Genomic DNA, 18,072 nt, shown 5'->3' on the forward strand with positions numbered 1-18,072 from the left:
GTGGCCATGGGAAACAATCTTTTCCCCTTGAACAGCAGAGTGCATGACCCGTGGCAGGTTCCGAGTTCCTCAGGTGGGGAAGCATTCAGGCGGAATGGGAGGGGAGATAGGTGCTGTCCTGCCCCTGAGTTCCTCCCTGCGCCCTGGGGCCCTGGGTGAGGTGGGAAGCAGGAGAGGGCTTTGGGGGCTGCTGCCTTTGTCGGTTTTGGGCTAATTGGACTCTGTACTCTGTGCTCGCAGCCGAAGGGAGCCGATCGGAAACAGAAGACTGACCGGGAGAAGATGGAGAAAAGAACTGCCCAAGAGAAGGAGAAATACCAGCCGTCCTATGAAACCACCATCCTCACAGAGGTGAGCCAGCTGGGTGCGGGGACAGAGCCTCCAAGGGCCTTCCACCAGGAGCAGGGCTGCTGGTTTAGATTCTTGGAAAATCGCCCATCTCGGGTGACTACTTCTGAGAGTACTTATTCTGTTGTGGTGGGTTCCAGTGTCTGGAGCTCGTGTTCATCTGATAAGACCCAGTGGCCCGGGAGGTATTTCAGAAATAACTTCCAGCTCTACTCCCTTTGAATGCATTTGTGCTTTCCCAAATTAGTTTACTTTTTTTTTTTTTTTTTTGAGTAGGTAATGTATTCACATGGTTTTAAATTCAAAAGGTACAAGAGAGTGTACAACAGAAAATATCCCTCCCAGTGCCATCCCAGCCTCATGGTTTCTCCCCTCCAGGACAGAAACCTTGCGTATCTGGTCCAACTTTGTCTGCAGGTGACGCCAATGTAGACGCTTGTTTGCCCCATGGCCTGCATTTATACACCAACAGTGTACATAGACACACCTTGCTTTTTTCCATTATTAGCTTATCTTGGTGCCTGATCCCTACAGCCTTCTAGTTCCTTACCCAGCTGCGTGGCATCGTGTGTGATGGCCTGTTGGTGGATGCGGGGTTGTTTCTGGGCTCTTGGAGTTTCAGACAGTGGTGCAGTGAATAACTGTGCATGTGAGGATCTGCACATGGGAAGCGATTGGCAGGTTTCCATTCTCAGTGGGATCTCTGGGGTTGGAGGGCGTCAGCGCTTGTTATTTTGCCGTCTGGTTGCATTTTCTGTTAACCCTGACAGCAATGCCAGCCTACTCCAACCCTCCATATGTCCATGGGAACTCTTGAGGAACTCGCTCTTCCTCTTTCCTTTTTTTTTTTTTTTTGTTTTTTGAGACTGAGTCCCACTCTGTTGCCTAGGCTGAAGTGCAGTGGTGCAGTCTCGGCTCACTGCAACCTTCATCTCCTGGGTTCAAGTGATTCTCCTGCCTCAGCCTCCCCCAGTACCAGGGATTACAGGCATGTGCCACCATGCCCAGAACATTTTTTTTGTATTTTTAGTAGAGACGGGGTTTCACCATGTTGGCCAGGCTGGTCTTGAACTCCTGACCTCAAGTGATCTGCCCACCTCGGCCCTCCCATAGTGCTGGGATTACAGGCGTGAGCCACTGTACCTAATCTCTTCCCTTTACGAGTTGCAGCTAGTGCCTCCTTTTTTACTGGGAATTTTTGTGCAACTCTTTCCCACTATGTTCTGCAGTCAGGCTAACTAATTGGTGGTGGTGTTTGTTCATTGAATAATTGGACTTCCTCAGAAGGCCCTCCATGTGGTAAGCCCCTGCCGGCCATGGTGGGGTTAAGGCTGTTAGGGGTGAGGCTTGGAGCGTCTAAGAGAATGGTGGCCCGGTCTTGGCTGACGAGCGGCTGTATGTTTGTATGTGTGTGGACATGCAGAAGGGTATTTGCAAGAAGACAGTGTAAAAGCTAATTTTGTGGTCAGACAGATGTGCACTGGCATTTTATCTGACTGAAGGTCAGTCACCTGCCTCCCCCACGGCCTGCAAAGGAGTGGCAGGATGCAAGCACTGCATTTATAGATTAGAGGCCAGACCAGTTTCTTCCCATACCTGGTCCATGCCTGTGCTGGTGCCACTGCCCAGAGTGTTCCCCACCTCCTGATACCATTCTCTCCCTAACAGCCTCAACCTCTCTGCTCCTCTGCTGACTGCCCCTGGGAAGAGAGGTCCTGGTGAGCCACATGCCAGGTCTGTCCAAGCCCTTGCCACAGTGCAGCGTAGTTGAAAGCCCACCCTGGGAGGCACTGGCTGCCACTTCTATCAGCTGTTCAGCTTTCCTACTTGGGCTGTAGGATTTAGCACCAACAAATTCGAGTCCACACTCACAACACTTAAATATTTACCAACACTATAGTTTGGTGGGTGATAGTAAATCTTCAGGAATGCTTTAAATTGGCCCTCTCTGAAGAGGCATCATTGCAGGGAAGGGAAGAGATGAACTTTTTCAGCTGGATGGACTTTCTCCAGCAGGCAAAACCTGTAAATCCTTGCTTCCTTTGGGAGACTCCACATGCATTTGTTTTTGGCTTCCATAGTAGAATGTTTTTGAGGGCAAGGATCACATCTTTCATGTTTGTGGATCTCCCGTAGCCCCTAGCAGAATGCCTGAAATGGAATAAACACCATCCAATTTCACTGAGAGGAGCTGCTTTTGGTGATTGTGCAAGAGCCTCCGCCCCTGTCGGCAGGTTCTTTTTTCAAATAGCACAGGTTTTAATACTGACTCTTACTGCTTATTTTTTTGTTTGGAAGTTGCCTGTGGTCCAGTACTCCCTATAACAGACATTTACACGAATTTGTCTCTCCCAGGAAAAGGTGTTTCTGAGTAACTGGCTGGTTTTGTTTTTTCTCTCTCGTGGACCCAAGAATCACATGACTGTGATGTTTCCCCTCTGGTTTTACTGCTAGGAAGCCCAGAGAGACCCCTTGCGTACTTCACTTGCTCCAGGGATGACTTATTGAACATTTCTGCTGGTTTCCTTCATGTGGCCCTCATAACCTGCCTGGCCATGGCTCGTTGTGGGCACTGGGTAAACGCAGGCTGCGTTTCACGGGTCGGGGTCTCATGCATTGGTGTCAGTGCGTGCCTGCTTGGGAGGACCTGGGGAGCACGGCTCAGCACCTCTCCAGATCCCAGCTCGGCCCTGTGCTCTCTCCTGCAGTGCTCTCCGTGGCCCGACGTGGCCTACCAGGTGAACAGCGCCCCGTCCCCAAGCTACAATGGCTCTCCAAACAGCTTTGGCCTCGGCGAAGGGTACGTCCCACCTTTCTTTCTTTGGGTTCCCTGGAATGAAGACAGGTGTACTTTCCTTTCTTAGTCTTCCTTTCTGGGTCTCCTCTCCTTTCTGTTTGGGTTTCAGGATAGCTAACTCGTGTTGCAGTCACAGCTGTCTTCGGCATTTACACAACTTTTAGTGCTCAGAAACACCCCTGTAAACGTTGTCGGGTGGGGCAGCGGCCCAGAACTTACCTGGTGAAACCAGGACTGGCTTGAGGGTGCATGAGGTCAGCCACCCGAGACAGCCTCTGGTGCCCTCTGGGGCAGAATGGCCCTCCTGACAGTGGTGCCTTAGGGAGCAGCTGTCTGGGGGGCCTTTCCTGGTTCTTCATTCAGCACGGTCACTGAGTGTGGGGGTGAGAGGGTCTGGCTAGGGTCCTCTCTGCCTTGGGTTTCAGGCCTCACAACACAGAAGCTGGCTTCATTGCCATCCCACACAGCTCTGCAGACACACAGGCCGCATGGACCCTGAAGATGCCGTGACGGGACAGTCAGTTTCCTGAGTGTCGTGGGCTGCACGGCACGGGGCCACGGGTCACCATGATGGCCCTGCATGCCCTGTGCTGGCAGCAGGGGTGGAGGCAGGAGAGTGCCAGGTGGGAAGCTGCCTGTTTTCTGCCTGCAGGTTCGTCAGAGCCCATGCTTGACAGACAGAACTTTTCTAGTAAGAAAATGAGATTGTCTGTGAACTTGATTTTACCAGGGAGTCCCTGGGGAAGTGGGGGTTAGACACAGAAACGGTGTTATGTTTAGATTCAGGCAGACCTAGTCTTCAATCTGTACCTTTTTGGGGGTAACTCCCTTAACCTCCCTGAGCCTCAGTTTCTCTACTACAAAAGGGGGTTAGGAATTCTACACAGGGTCGGGAGGAACAAGTGTATGATGCTTGCACCCTGTAGAGACTTGGTGAGAAGTGGCGGCTGTCTTCACTGATGACCGGTCTGGGGATCAGCCCTGTGAGGGTCTCTTTTTCCCATTATGGAGAAATATACATAACACAAAATTTACCATTTTTAAGTGTGCAGTCTGGTGGCATTAAGTACATTCACACTGTTGTGCAGCCTTCACTGCCGTCCACCTGGAGAGCGCTCAGGTCTGTGCCTCCTCCCCAATCTGGCCCCCGAGGAAGCTTGTGCACCCCCTCTCGGGAGAAAACAGAACAGTGCTTTTCCTCGTGGATGGATGTCAAGCTGCGGGTGCTTGTTCACTAAAAATAACTCCTCATGGGATTCTTATGCCTTCTCCTCTCCACCCGGCAAAGGGTTTGGTGGAGGACCCTTGAGTTTGGCGGTAGCCTTCTAGATGCCGAGGCTCTGGGTGCCCTTGGTCAGCGTGCCTTTCCCTGGGGCTGGGGCTTTGAATCTCCAAGTTCAAGACCAGCAGGGGTCAGCCAACAGGGGCCTGGGATGTGCTGCCAGTGACTTGGGGTAGAGGAGTGTCACTGACTGGGGCAGTGTAGCCTATCAGAACTTCCTGTCTACAACGAAGGCTCAGTTAGGGATTTTGAGGGATTGGACGTTGGCTCCTGCTGTGTTTCTGTGACTCAGGAAATTCTTGAGGACTCATTTCACTTAGAACAAATCCTGCATCTGACTGGAAGTAAAAGTGCCAGGCTGGGTGCCAGGACCTTGGCCATGGCCCTGGGAGCCCCCTCCGTCCTCATCACTCGTTCCTTTTCCTTTGCAGCAATGCCTCTCCGACCCACCCGGTGGAGGCCCTGCCCGTGGGCAGTGACGTAAGTGTCTGAGCAGGGCTTTCTGGCTGGCGGTCCCTCGTGGGCCCTGGGCCACCATCTCAAGGCCTCTCCCCTCTGCCCACAGCACCTGCTCCCATCAGCTTCAATCCAGGATGCCCAGCAGTGGCTCCACCGCAACAGGTTCTCGCAGTTCTGCCGGCTTTTTGCCAGCTTCTCAGGTGAGCATCTCCGAATTGTGTTTAAAGCCCACGAGCATCTTGGAAACACTTCAAGGCTGGCCACCTTCCAGGACTTGCTCTCAACACAGGCAGCGCTGTCGTTTCGGCTGGGAGACCTGAGATAGTGTGGGTTCACTCGCTCACATGCCCCAACCCTGGGCCAAGTGCTGGACATAGGTGATGCTGCCCCCAGAAGGTCCCAAGCGAGTGCGACTTTAGGGGGACCATCTGGGTGACTTGGTCAAGATCTCCTCACCTGTGGGAGATGGCGGGCTCTGGTCTGCCCAGGAAGAGTCCCCTTAGCCTGGCAGGGTGATGCAGGGCCCCTTATGCTTTTCCTACCCAAATACTGCTCCTCACATTGGCTCCAGAGCCACGACCTGGGAGCTGGAGGTGAGGTCACAGTTGGGACAGAAAGGGGGCTCTTCCTTCTTTAAAAAGTTTCAGAGCCCTTCCTGATGGGCCCTCAGACAGAGGTCCCAAGCTAGGTATTGTGGGGTGCAAAGGTGAACTGAGCAGTGAGCCTTGTCACCAAGTAGAGTTCATCCACAGTGACAGAGTAAAGGCTTGGCCACAACTAGAGGAGCGGATTCCACAGACATCTGTGGCAGTGGAAGAGAAACGGTGCCCGCGCATCCTCAGCTTGGCATTGCTGAGAGCCTGTTGGGGGAGGGTCCCTGTCTTTGGGAGCTTGTAGCTGTAAGTCAGTACAGATGCGTAAACCGCTCATTTCGGTGCAGTGTGACCTGTGATTGGAGTGGGGGTTCAGAGAGGACCCTGCGCTGCAGGAGGTGGAGGTGGGGGAGGAGTGCCGGCTGTGTCTTAAGTAGGGCAGTCAGCCACCATGTGGGCCCCTCCCTTGTGTGGTCACAGAGCAGGGGACCCAGGTGGAGTGGAGTGGAGTGGCCCGGGGAGGAGAGGTCAGAGAGGCACCGAGGGACACAGACAGGATGGGGGCCCTGGAAGAACAGTGGAAGGACTTCGGCTTTTACTCCCAGTGGAAGGGAGTATAGCGAGTATAGCCATTGTGACTGTAGAATTGTACCTAAAACCGTATCTTACTGTGGTGAGAGGAGAGGGGTGGGAATTGTGGCCTCGGGCAGGCTTTCACCTGAGGCTGATACACTAGTACCTTGGAGAGTGTGTGGGACCCGGCTCTCGGGGACCCCTTGGGCTTTGAGGAAGGGGCAGCCCTCACGCTATGCTCACTTCTGTCCCCATGAGACAGTCACCTTCCTATATTCCTTTAACTGTGGGCCCATCCTCACATGCTGCTTGTGGGACCATACATGGATGCAACACTCTGGGAAACTGCTGGCAGTATCTGCCAGAGCCAAACACACCCCGTGACCTCGCAGCCCTCTCTGGGGCTAGACCCGGCAGACATGCACCTGTGTAATGAACAGAGACATGTATGGGAATGTTCAGAGAGCCTTCATAACAGCCCAGACCTGAAGCCCCCCCAGCGCCCATCCACATAAAGTGGGTATGTGAATTGTGGTGTAGTCACACAATGATAATAGGTAATAACGGGCATGAACACTCTATGACTACATTCCACACAAATGCACCGTGAAACATGACTTGGGGGGAGGGAAGCCAGACCAGGAAGAGTGCCTACCGTTCAATTCCATGTACAGAAACTTCAGAGAACATGCAAAATATGTCTGCGCCGTAGCAAGTCAGGATAGTGGCTCCCCTGGGTGGGAGTAGGGGTGGTGGCTGGTACGAGGGGCCTACAGGAAGCTGGTAATGTTTCACTGCTTGCCCTGAGTGCTGGGTCCCAGGGTGTATTCAGATTGTCAGCATCCAGCGAGCTGTATACTTCCATATACAGACAGATGCACATGTGGCCAGTGCCCTGTGCTGATGACATCTATGCATACAGATTATATGTCAAAAAAAGAGAAAAGGCCAGATGCAGTGACTCATGTCTGTAATCCCAGTACTTTGAGAGGCTGAGGTAGGTGGATTGCTTGAGCCCAGGAGTTCAAGACCATCCAGCCTAGGAAATATAGTGAGACCTCGTCTCTTAAAAAAAAAAAAACAAAAAAGAAAGAAAGCGGGGCAGGCCGTGGGGACCTATTGGCTGCTGTTGTACTCACTGTTGTGAGCACTGGCAATTCCTGGGCTGCAATCTTCTGACGTTGTTGAGCATTTTGCCATTTTCTCTCTGTGAGATGGTGCAACTGGCTCTTCCTCACCCCCTACCCCCAATGCTATGGGGTCTGCGGGTGCTTGGGGACAGACCCCTTTCTCTGTGTTCCATGTAACGGGCATCCCCGTTTTTCTGCTTAGGTGCTGACTTGCTGAAGATGTCCCGAGATGATTTGGTCCAGATCTGTGGTCCCGCAGATGGGATCCGGCTCTTCAACGCCATCAAAGGCCGGTAGGTGTTGGTTTCTCTGTGATGCCAGCCAGAGGCTCATGTCCCGTGGCATGTGGTGGGAAACCCCGACCTCAGCCTCTTGGATGCCGGGTGGTCTGGCTCGGGGGGACAGAACTCCTGCAGTGTGGGGTCAAGTGTAGGAGGAAATGTGGCAAGAGGGGCACGGGCCACAGCAGGGGAGTGAGACACTGCAGAGGGAGATGTGGCCAGCTGCCGCAGACCCTGCCTGGAGGCCCCTCCCTCTTCTTGGTTGGACGAGAGCCTTGGCCTCTGGATCTCGGCCTCTGAGCCGCTTGCCCATGTTCTCAGATGCTTGTGTGGTCCTGGGCTCGGAGCTGCTCCCTCCCTGAGGGGAGCTGTGGACTGGGGACAGTCATATGGTGTCATGCAGCAGTTTCAGGGCAGACTCCAGAGCAGCACCGTCCTGCACACCTTCCTGCCATGGCGGAGACGTTCTGCGGCCGTGCTGGCCACGTGTGGCTGTGGAGCCCTTGGACTGAGGCTGATGTGATGGACGAAATTTTTATTTAACTTTAGTGAATTTAAGTTTTAATAGCTACACATGGACAGCATGGTTTTAGAGTGAGCGCCTGGTTTGAGTCCCACATCTGCCTCTTAGGTGCTGTGCAGTGAAGGGAAAGCCCTTTGCCCTGCGAGCCTCAGTTTCCTCAACTGTGGAATGATAGCGATGGTCCTAGCTCCCTCGCAAGTTGTATGAGGATGAAATGAGTTACGCATGTTCTGAGAACAATACCTGGTACACAGCAAGCCACAGACAGTGCTTGCTCTAATTGTTGCCTGAAAACGTGTTGTATGTTGAGCTTCATGGTCTGGGGCAGAGTGCCCCTTGGCAGGCTACGGGACCTGGGAGGGTCATCCACCACCCCATGACAGGCACTCCACGTCACCACCGCTGTCTTTCTTCCTCCCCGAGTTCTGCCCACTATTGTTTCCATCCTGGAATATTCTGAAACAACTGCGCCTGGTCCACCACGCCTATTATTTATTTTCTCTTCTCCTGCCAGGAATGTGAGGCCAAAGATGACCATTTATGTCTGTCAGGAGCTGGAGCAGAATCGAGTGCCACTGCAGCAGAAGCGGGACGGCAGTGGTGACAGCAACCTGTGTGGTGAGTTGTGGGGAGCAGAGCTGGGACCCACACATCGGGTCCTGCAGCCTGGCTTCCAAGCCCACAGTCTGGCTTCTGTTCACTTCCAGTGAATGTACAGGACAGTCCTGGGCTCCCACATGCCCACACGTGGAAAGGGCAGCCTAGTGCGTGCTCCTTGCATGGTGCACGGTCTGACCTTGTGGCAGCCCCACAGTGTGGGTGCCGCCTCAGTGCACACCCCGAGGCTTGGGAAGGTGTTGGGATTGTCCCAGATCTTGCTTCCAGTGAGTGGCAGTCAGGATTGGAGCCAGGAATGCCCACCCTGGAGCTTTTTGTTTCCTCAAACTGCTCCCGATGCAGCTCCTGATGAGAGGAGGCTCTCGAGGACCTCAGAGGCGTGGCTGTCAGCCTTCCTGCTCCCACCGAGCACTCCCAGTGGCCATGGTGAAAGGCGTCAGCCTGGGATCCTGCTACTTCTTTTTGCTGGCAGCTTGGTTTGTTTTAGGAGCAAAATTATGGCTGGGTGTGGTGGTTCACACCTATAATTCCAGCACCTGGGGAGGTGGGAGGATTGCTTGTGCCCAGGAGTTCAAGGCCAGCCTGGGCAATATACCAAGACCCAATCTCTAAATATTGAAAAAGTAGGTTGGGCGCCGTGGCTCATGCCTGTAATCCCAGCACTTTGGGAGGCCGAGGCGGGCAGATCACTTGAGGTCAGGAGTAACCCCATGTCTACTAAAAAAAACATAGAAAAATTAGCCATGCACGGTCACGCCTGTAATCCCAGCTGAGGCAGGAGAATCATTTGAACCCGGGAGGCGGAGGGAGGCGGAGGTTGCAGTGAGCCGAGATCATGCCACTGCACTCCAGCCTGGGTGACAAAGTGAGACTCTGTCTCAGGAAAAAAAAAGAAAAGTGCACACCCCAACACCTGGCTAATTCTTGTATGTTTTTGTAGAGATGGAGTCTCATTCTGTTGCCCAGGCTGGTCTGAAACTCCTGGGCTCCAGAAATCTGCCTGCCTTGGCCACCCAGAGTGCTGGGATTATAAGCATGAGCTGCCACACCCACCTGTGTGTGCTTTTAAAATATTGGGCCTCTGATGAGGTTTATTGAACCAAGGGTTTCTCAGGTGAGGGAAAGGCTTAAGAATCTTGAATTTAATCCAATTGCATTTGCTTTTGAGGAATTTGAGGTCCCTTGAAGTTGAGTAACCCACCCTGGGTTGCCGGTGGCATTTGCTCCTGCCTGGCTGGTGCGGGCTGTGTCTGTGTCAGTGTCACTGTTTTCTTCCCACTTGCTGACACCATGGTACCCTCCTGGTGCCCTCTTCTCTCCTTAGGGTTACTGTGTTGAGGCTGAGTATGGTTTGTGTTGCGGGGAGGGGAAAGACCAGGCCTTCTCCTTTCTGTTGTCAAGTAATAGTTCCTTTTAACTTTCACTCAGTGCCCTCCAGCTATCCAAGAACCTTTTAAACAGCAAAAAGAGCTGAAAAGGGACAGAATTTGTTCCTTCCTTCTGACGTGGGTTCACATCTGGCTGCCTGTCAGAATTGCCTGATACTCCCTTCAGCCCAGCTGGGTGTCACTGGGCTGGGGATGGGTCTAGGGATCTCTGCATTTCACATAAGCACCCCAAGAGAGACCGAGAGGAATCAAGAGTGGCAGCCTGGCTGGGTGCAGTGGCTCATCCCTGTAATCCCAGCACTTTGGGAGGCTGAGGCGAGCAGATCACCTGAGGTCAGGAGTTCGAGACCAGCCTGGGCAACATGGTGAAACCCCATTTCTACTAAAAATACAAAAATTAGCCAGGTGTGGTGGTGCACACCTGTAATCCCAGCTACTGGGAAGGCTGAGGCAGGAGAATCACTTGAACCCAGGAGATGGAGGTTGCAGTGAGCTGAGATCACGCCAGTGCACTCCAGCTTGGGTGACAGAGCGAGACTCCATCGCAAAACAAAACAAAACAAAAAGAGTGGCAGTGTGGTCCTGCCCTGCCGCCCTAGGCGTGGCATTTTGACAAAGGACTTACTGCTTTCTCAGGGCAGGTGGGAGGGCATAGGCAGTCTCACGCTGACAGAATGGCCACTTGGAAAGCAGCACTTGCTCCTCCTTCCCCCAGTGTACCACGCCATCTTCCTGGAAGAGCTGACCACCTTGGAGCTGATTGAGAAGATCGCCAACCTGTACAGCATCTCCCCCCAGCACATCCACCGAGTCTACCGGCAGGGCCCCACGGGCATCCATGTGGTGGTGAGCAACGAGGTGAGGGCTGCTGCCCGGCCTGCCCCGACAACGGGCTCTGGGGCACGGGAGGAGCATCAGAACCCCTGCCCCAGAAACACACTTGGGTTTGGGAGTGACAGACAGGTTCATCTGCACACCACCTGCAGCTGTGACTGTCTAGGGCTGCGATGGAGAGTGCTGAGGCCCCATCTGGGCCCGAATGGCTGCCATGCCAAGTAGGCACTCCTTACCCCTCCTGGGCTGGGTGCCCTGTGGGAGCCAGGAGGACAGACTCCACTCTGGCCCAAGGTGCTTATAGTCAGGGCTGTGGAGGTCAGGAGAGGGGCGTTCCCCCAGGGTGGGCGATGGGCCCCAGGGAGAGGTGAAATGGACTCCGGGGCAGGTGTTGGCGAGGCTGTGGCTTGTGGGAGAGGAGAACAGAGGCCTCTGCCAAGTGGTGAAGGTGCCACAGCCTTCCCGGGTGGCACAGGGCAGTGTAGAGCACAAGCAGCTACTGGCAGAGGGCTCAGGTACTGTGGTCTCCAGGGATCTGACCCCCCTCATGGCTAAGAAGGAGGTGTTGAATATGCCTGCTGAAGGGTTAGGCATTCTTTGCACGATGTAGAACAGAGGCTTTTAAGTTTGTTCTATCCTGGACCCCTTCCACCTAATAACAGGAGTGTGTACTTGTTTTAAGCGTATGCATAGCGACTTATTTAATCTTGCCTGCCTGTATATGATGTGGGTGTTATTATTATCCCATTTCACAGATGCGGGACTGAGGCACAGAGGCTGAGTAATTGCCCCAGGTTGAACAGTGGGTAAGGGGTGGAGCTATGGTGGGAACCCAGGGACTGGAGCTGCAGGGCCCAAGCTCTGAGCCTGCAAGGTACCCAGCCCCTGCTGAAGTGAAGCCTTTATTTATTTATTTTAAAATTTTTATATTTAAAAAAATTGAGATAGGGTCTCGCTGCATTGCCCAGGCTGGTCTTGAACTCTTGGGCTCAAGCGATCCTCTTGCCTCAGCCTCCCAAAGTGCTGAGATTACAGGTGTGAGCCACCATGCCCAGCCTTTTGTTGTTGTTGTTGTTTCTGTTGTTGTTGTTGTTGTGAGACAAGGTCTTGCTCTATCACTCAGGCTGGTGTGATCTCAGCTTACTGCAACCTCCACCTCCCAGGCTCAGGCCATCCTCCCACCTCAGGCTCCTAAGTAGCTGGGACTAGAGGCACTCACCACCACGCCTGCCTAATTTTTTGTAGAGACAGGGTTTTGCCATGTTGCCCAGGCTGGTCTCAAACTCCTGGGCTCAAGTGATCCACCCACCTTGGCCTTCCAAAGTGCTGGGATTACAGGCATGAGCCCCCGCACCAGCTGAAGTGAGGTCTTTAAACATAGAGCTGTGGCTGGGCACGGTGGCTCACACCTGTAATCCCAGCACTTTGGGAGGCCGAGGTGGGCGGATCACCTGAGGTCAGGAGTTTGAGACAGCCTGGCCAACATGGAGAAACCCCGTCTCTACTGAAAATATAAAATTAGCCGGGCATGGTGGTGCATGCCTGTAATCCCAGCTACTTGGGAGGCTGAGGCAGGAGAATTGCTTGAACCTGGGAGTCGGAGGTTGCAGTGAGCTGAGATCATGCCATTGCCCTCCAGCCTGGGCAACAAAAGCGAAACTCCATCTCAAAAACAAAACAAAACAAACAAACAAAAACATAGGACTGTGCTGGTGGGAACGGGATGGGATCGTATGTCCCCAGTTCAGCCCCCAGCAGACCCCAAGCACTTCTGGGAATTCTGAAGGCCTCTGTAGAGAGGATTATAGAGCCCCACCTGACCCTGGACCAACAAAGGAGTGGTAGGACACAAGGCCAGTATTTGTGGATTAAGACTCCGATTTGTTTCTTCCCATCCCTGGTCCTTGCCTTTGCTGGTGATGCTGCCAAGAGGTGTTCCTGACCTGGTGACACTGAGTACAGAAACAGTGGCTGGGAAAAGTAGAGAAAATGGCAGGCTTTGGAATTGGACTGGTGTCCCCACCCGAAACTACCTCCTAGTTGCTGAATGACTTTGGGGGAAATTTACTGAACCTCTCTGTGCCACAGTTTCCACATCTGCAAAAAGGGATGCATATACCTGTCAAACAGACTGTAGTACAGATAAGGTGGGAGAACAGTGGCAGGTGCCAGGAGACACTAAACAAGTGGTGGGTGGTGTCATTGACTGTGATTCTGCAGGGCACTTGTTATTTGGGGGAGCTAGTGGTGGAGAGATCTTTTTAGTTTTGGGGATGTATAAAAATGTCAGGCTTTTCAGGGTTTGTGTATTTCACAGGTTGACGTTACTAGTAATAATCCTCTTGCCACTTGTCATTAAACTGCCAGAGCCCTTGAATGTTCACGAGCACTTCTCTCAGTCCTGGAGGCCAGCAAGGTGGATTTTCCCTGTCTTTTACATTAAAAAGTAATTTGTAATTAGTATAAGAAGTTAAGCAACATAGAACAGCAGAAGGTAAATGTGAAAAACCCTTACCTCCCCCATTCTTTTCTCCTGGAATAGTTTCTGTTAAGTTTGATGTGATTCTGCAAGGCAATTTTTTGTGCTCTTGTCTCTGTGTGTGCCCTAGTGTATGTAGGTGTGGGTTTTTAAAACATGCAGGCCGGGCACGGTGGCTCATGTCTGTAATCCCAGCACTTTGGGACGCTGAGGCAGGCGGATCACCTGAGGTCAGGAGTTCGAGACCCGCCTGGCCAACATGACGAAACCCTGTCTCTACTAAAAACACAAAAATTAGTCAGGCATGGTGGGTGCCTGTAATCCCAGCTATTCGGGAGGCTGAGCCAGGAGAATTGCTTGAACCCTGGAGGCAGAGGTTTCAGTGAGCTGAGATTGTACCACTGCACTCCAGCCTGGGCAACAGAGTGAGGCTCCATCTCAAAAAAATAAAAATAAAGAAAATTAAAACATGCAGCAAACATGCAGCCATACATTTATCTGCAACTTGCTATTTTTGTCACCAGTTCACCAGTTAAGAATTACGTTTATATTATTACATTCAAATCTAATCGAGCTTTTTTTTTTTTTTTTTTTGAGACACGGTTTCACTCTGTAACTCAGGCTGGAGTGCAGTGGCCAAGTCACAGCTAGACTTATTGCAGCCTCGACCTCCTGGGCTCAGGGGATCCTCCTACCTCAGCCTTCTGAGTAGCTGGGACCACAGGCATGTTCCACCATGCCTGGCTAATTTTTTTTTTTTTTTAATTTTTTGTAGAGACAACATTTTGCCATGTTGCCCAGGCTGGTCTTGAACTCCTGGGCTCAAGCAGTTCACCTGCCTTGGCCTCCCAAGGTGCTGGGATTACAGGTGTGAGCCACTGTGCTCGGCCTAGCTATTTTTTTTTTAACTCCTATTTTACAGAGGAGGTAAATGAAGCCTGAGGTTCCTAACCTGAGAGCTGACTTTAGAATAGCCAGGAAGGTGGACGTGCTGTGAGCAGTGGACAGCTGTAGTGTCACCGAAGGCTTGTCACTTTGCATTCCAAAATGAATTTCCTTTTGTGAAGACAAAAGCCAAAAATGTGGGGAACGCTTGCAATATCACGGGTCCCTGAAGGCAGTTCCTTCCTCAGCTTGTCCCTGTGTGCTCAAGAGTAGGCAGTGAAGCAAGTGAAGCAGAGAGCAGAACCCAAATGCCACCTCGCCTAAGTAGGCGATTCTCATTCCCCAAAGTCTCCTTGCCTCTTAACCCCAAATCTATTGGAAACCTTTGGTTCTTAATTGCCCAGAGTGCTGGAGGCAGCCTGGCCAGCCGCGGAGCCGGCCCCTGGGGTGCAAGGGCACTTCATTAAACAAGAGAGTTACTGATTAAGCCCATGTGGGCTCTGCGTAGGGCTTCGCATGCCCAAGTGGCTGGGCTGCCAAGAGTGCTAGATGGAGCAGGCCAGCAGAATAGAATAAATGTACTTCACGCATCATTAGGCCCTGTGGGAGGGGCGGGGGCGACAGGTGGATGGATTTGCAAGATTCGAGGTAGTAATCCAGAGCAGGCCATAAAATGTGGATGGCATTTTTTCAATTTGAAAAGCGGTTTTGCTATTGTGTTAGCTAGTGTGTGTGTGTGTGTGTGTGTATTGTATGTTTATATATTTTATTTTATTTTATTTTATTTGGAGGCAGAGTCTCACTCTGTCGCCCAGGCTGAAGTGCAGTGATGTGATCTCAGCTCACTGCAACCTCTGCCTCCTGCGTTCAAGCGATTCTCCTGCCTTAGCCTCCAGGGTAGCTGGGATTACAGGCACCTGCCACCGTGCCCGGCTAATTTTGTATTTTTAGTAGAGATGGGGTTTCACCATGTTGGCCAGGTTGGTCTGGAACTCCTGACCTCAGGTGATCGCCTGCCTTGGCCTCCCAAAGTCCTGGGATTACAGGCGTGAGCCACTGCGCCCGGCCTGTTTATATATTTTTAAAATATTCTTTAAATGTAAATTGTGAAATGCAGTATAAATATGGAAAGAATTTGTAAAACTTACTTATACAGTTAAAGAACCATTGAAGTACCCATGTACCTGCACTCAGGTTACCAGAATGTTATATTAGAAGCCCCTTTGTGGACTGATTTCATAACAGCCAACTGGCTAGTATGAATTTTCTATTAAGCATTCCCTTGTTCCTCCTCAATATATTAATTTTACTATTTAAAAACTTTCTATGAGTGAAATCATAGTGTGTTCTTCTGTGATTTCTTTCACATTTTGTTTGGAAGGTCATGCATGTTGAAGTATACAGCTGGTGCTCATTGGCACTGCTGAGGAGCATGATTCTATCACATGTGGTTCATGCTTCTGCTGTTGATTGACGGGGCTGGTAGGAGTTTTGTATTACTGCAGACGGTGCTGCGCTAACCAGCCTCATGCCCGTCTTTGTGATGCAGGAGTTTGTCCAGGGCTCATGACTTGTAGGAGAATGTAGGAAAATGTCCTTGTTGGAAATGCATGGTCATTCTTACTGGGTCCCATGAACAGCGTTAGAGAGATTTACATTCCCATCAGTAGTGGACACCAGTTCCTGGTGCTCTACATTCTGGTTACATTTTTATCATTAAATCAGCCCCATTTTACAGATAGGGTCACGGAGACAGGGAGTTAAAAAGGTTGGCTTGTCCAAGGGCACTGGGTAGTTCATCAAAATTAGAACTCCAGAGAGGAGGCTCCCAAGCAGAGTCGTTAGTTTCCTGCCACATTTATAGACACAGGTAGTGGAACCCTCCTTTATATTTTGTCTTTGTAGGACGCTGATGTGCAGATCCTACCAAGTACCAAGGTTTCTATTTTTAAAAACATTTTATTTAGTTGTTTTTGTCTGTTGCCATTAGTCACATACACATTCCTATAATGTGTCCGTTATAGAGACTGGAAGAATCAGTAACTAGGAAAAAGCAAAAATAGTGCAGACAAACGTAAATCAGTGGTCCAGTATTAAATGGTAACATCTTGATTCCCGTTTGGGCCTCTTTCCGTCCTTCATGTTCATACTAGATGGTTGAGGTTATGTTCAGATTTCTGGTACTTAAATTGCAATCATGTCACACCTTAATTCTGTGTCCTTATTTTTCAGTGAATTTTGTAGCAGAACCATGTTCCTGCTGCATTCGTAGGCACCATGGCAGTGGTGTTTACTGCGTTCCTGTGTGTGTAGGCCCCGTGGCAGTGGTGTTTACCACATTCCTGTGTGTGTAGGCACCGTGGCAGTGGTGTTTACCGCGTTCCTGTGTGTGTAGGCCCCGTGGCAGTGGTGTTTACCGCGTTCCTGTGTGTGTAGGCCCCGTGGCAGTGGTGTTTACCGCGTTCCTGTGTGTGTAGGCCCCGTGGCAGTGGTGTTTACCGCGTTCCTGTGTGTGTAGGCCCCGTGGCAGTGGTGTTTACCGCGTTCCTGTGTGTGTAGGCCCCGTGGCAGTGGTGTTTACCGCGTTCCTGTGTGTGTAGGCACCGTGGCAGTGGTGTTTACCGCGTTCCTGTGTGTGTAGGCACCGTGGCAGTGGTGTTTACCGCGTTCCTGTGTGTGTAGGCACCGTGGCAGTGGTGTTTACCGCGTTCCTGTGTGTGTAGGCACCGTGGCAGTGGTGTTTACCGCGTTCCTGTGTGTGTAGGCACCGTGGCAGTGGTGTTTACCGCGTTCCTGTGTGTGTAGGCACCGTGGCAGTGGTGTTTACCGCGTTCCTGTGTGTGTAGGCACCGTGGCAGTGGTGTTTACTGTGTTCCTGTGTGTGTAGGCACCGTGGCAATGGTGTTTACCGTGTTCCTGTGTGTGTGGGCACCGTGGCAGTGGTGTTTCTGCAGCTGCACGTGGCTAGGCTCTGCCACCGAGGCTTTCCAAATGATGAACTCATGGTTTAAGGAACATGTTCTCTCTTTGTCTCTCAGATGGTGCAGAATTTCCAAGATGAATCCTGTTTTGTCCTCAGCACAATTAAAGGTGAAGCATCCCCCTCCCCCTAGGGTAGCTGTGGGGGCAGGTGAGAGGGTGGGGCCTGCCTGCAGGATGGGCCCTTCTAGAGAGTGCTGACCTGGGAAAAGCCTTTGAGAAAAAGAAAGCACAAACTCTCTGTGAAAGCTAGCCCTAGAAATGGCAGAACTAGTGAGATTGGCCCCCAGGGTCACTTCTGAAAGGGAAATCCTGGACCAGGCAACTTGTTTTCTATGAACTCAGTGTTGAGTAGAAGCGAGATGCATTGTGGGTTTCCTGGGGTCCTCCAGGAAGATCAAGCCTGGAATACGGCCACTGAGTCTGCAGGCAGCGTGGGTCGGGATGGGGGACGAGGGGCCCACCTGACAGTGTGCCTGTGCTCTGCCGAGGAAGAGCCTGTGGGCCAGGAACATGTATTTACTCATAAAAGGTAGAGAAAGACCTGCTGTGGCCTTCCTAAGGGCTGGGGTGCATGTATAGGATATGTCAGAACAAAAGCCCTCTGACCGACTCATAGACCCTGGACCATGATGAGGCCACTTCCCACCTTGTCCCGTGGATCTAGCCACCGAGTGTCTTTTTTTTTTTTTTTTTTTTTTTTTTTTTTTTTGAGATGGAGTCTCGCTCTGTCACCCAGGCTGGAGTGCAGTGGCGCGATCTCAGCTCACTGCAGCTCCGCCTCCTGGGTTCACGCCATTCTCCTGCCTCAGCCTCCCGAGTAGCTGGGACTACAGGCTCCCACCACCATGCCCAGCTAATTTGTTTGTATTTTTTAGTAGAGATGGGGTTTCACCGTGTTAG

General features: G+C 51.8%; 1 protein-coding gene across 2 annotated transcripts in view; it reads left to right on the forward strand.

Annotated features, from left to right (window-relative positions):
* Nucleotides 1-18,072, forward strand: part of TFCP2L1 (transcription factor CP2 like 1) — a 71,023-nt gene that overhangs the window by 44,790 nt on the left and 8,161 nt on the right. For both annotated transcript variants that reach the window (XM_054478736.2, XM_054478737.2), the window contains 8 exons: nucleotides 241-351; nucleotides 3,057-3,148; nucleotides 4,859-4,907; nucleotides 4,993-5,086; nucleotides 7,385-7,475; nucleotides 8,501-8,604; nucleotides 10,708-10,850; nucleotides 17,229-17,280. In XM_054478736.2, coding sequence (XP_054334711.1) covers nucleotides 241-351; nucleotides 3,057-3,148; nucleotides 4,859-4,907; nucleotides 4,993-5,086; nucleotides 7,385-7,475; nucleotides 8,501-8,604; nucleotides 10,708-10,850; nucleotides 17,229-17,280 — 736 coding nt within the window. The remainder of the gene's footprint in view (nucleotides 1-240; nucleotides 352-3,056; nucleotides 3,149-4,858; nucleotides 4,908-4,992; nucleotides 5,087-7,384; nucleotides 7,476-8,500; nucleotides 8,605-10,707; nucleotides 10,851-17,228; nucleotides 17,281-18,072) is intronic.

The sequence above is a fragment of the Pongo pygmaeus genome, chromosome 11, assembly GCF_028885625.2.
Source record: "Pongo pygmaeus isolate AG05252 chromosome 11, NHGRI_mPonPyg2-v2.0_pri, whole genome shotgun sequence".
NCBI lineage: Eukaryota > Metazoa > Chordata > Mammalia > Primates > Hominidae > Pongo > Pongo pygmaeus.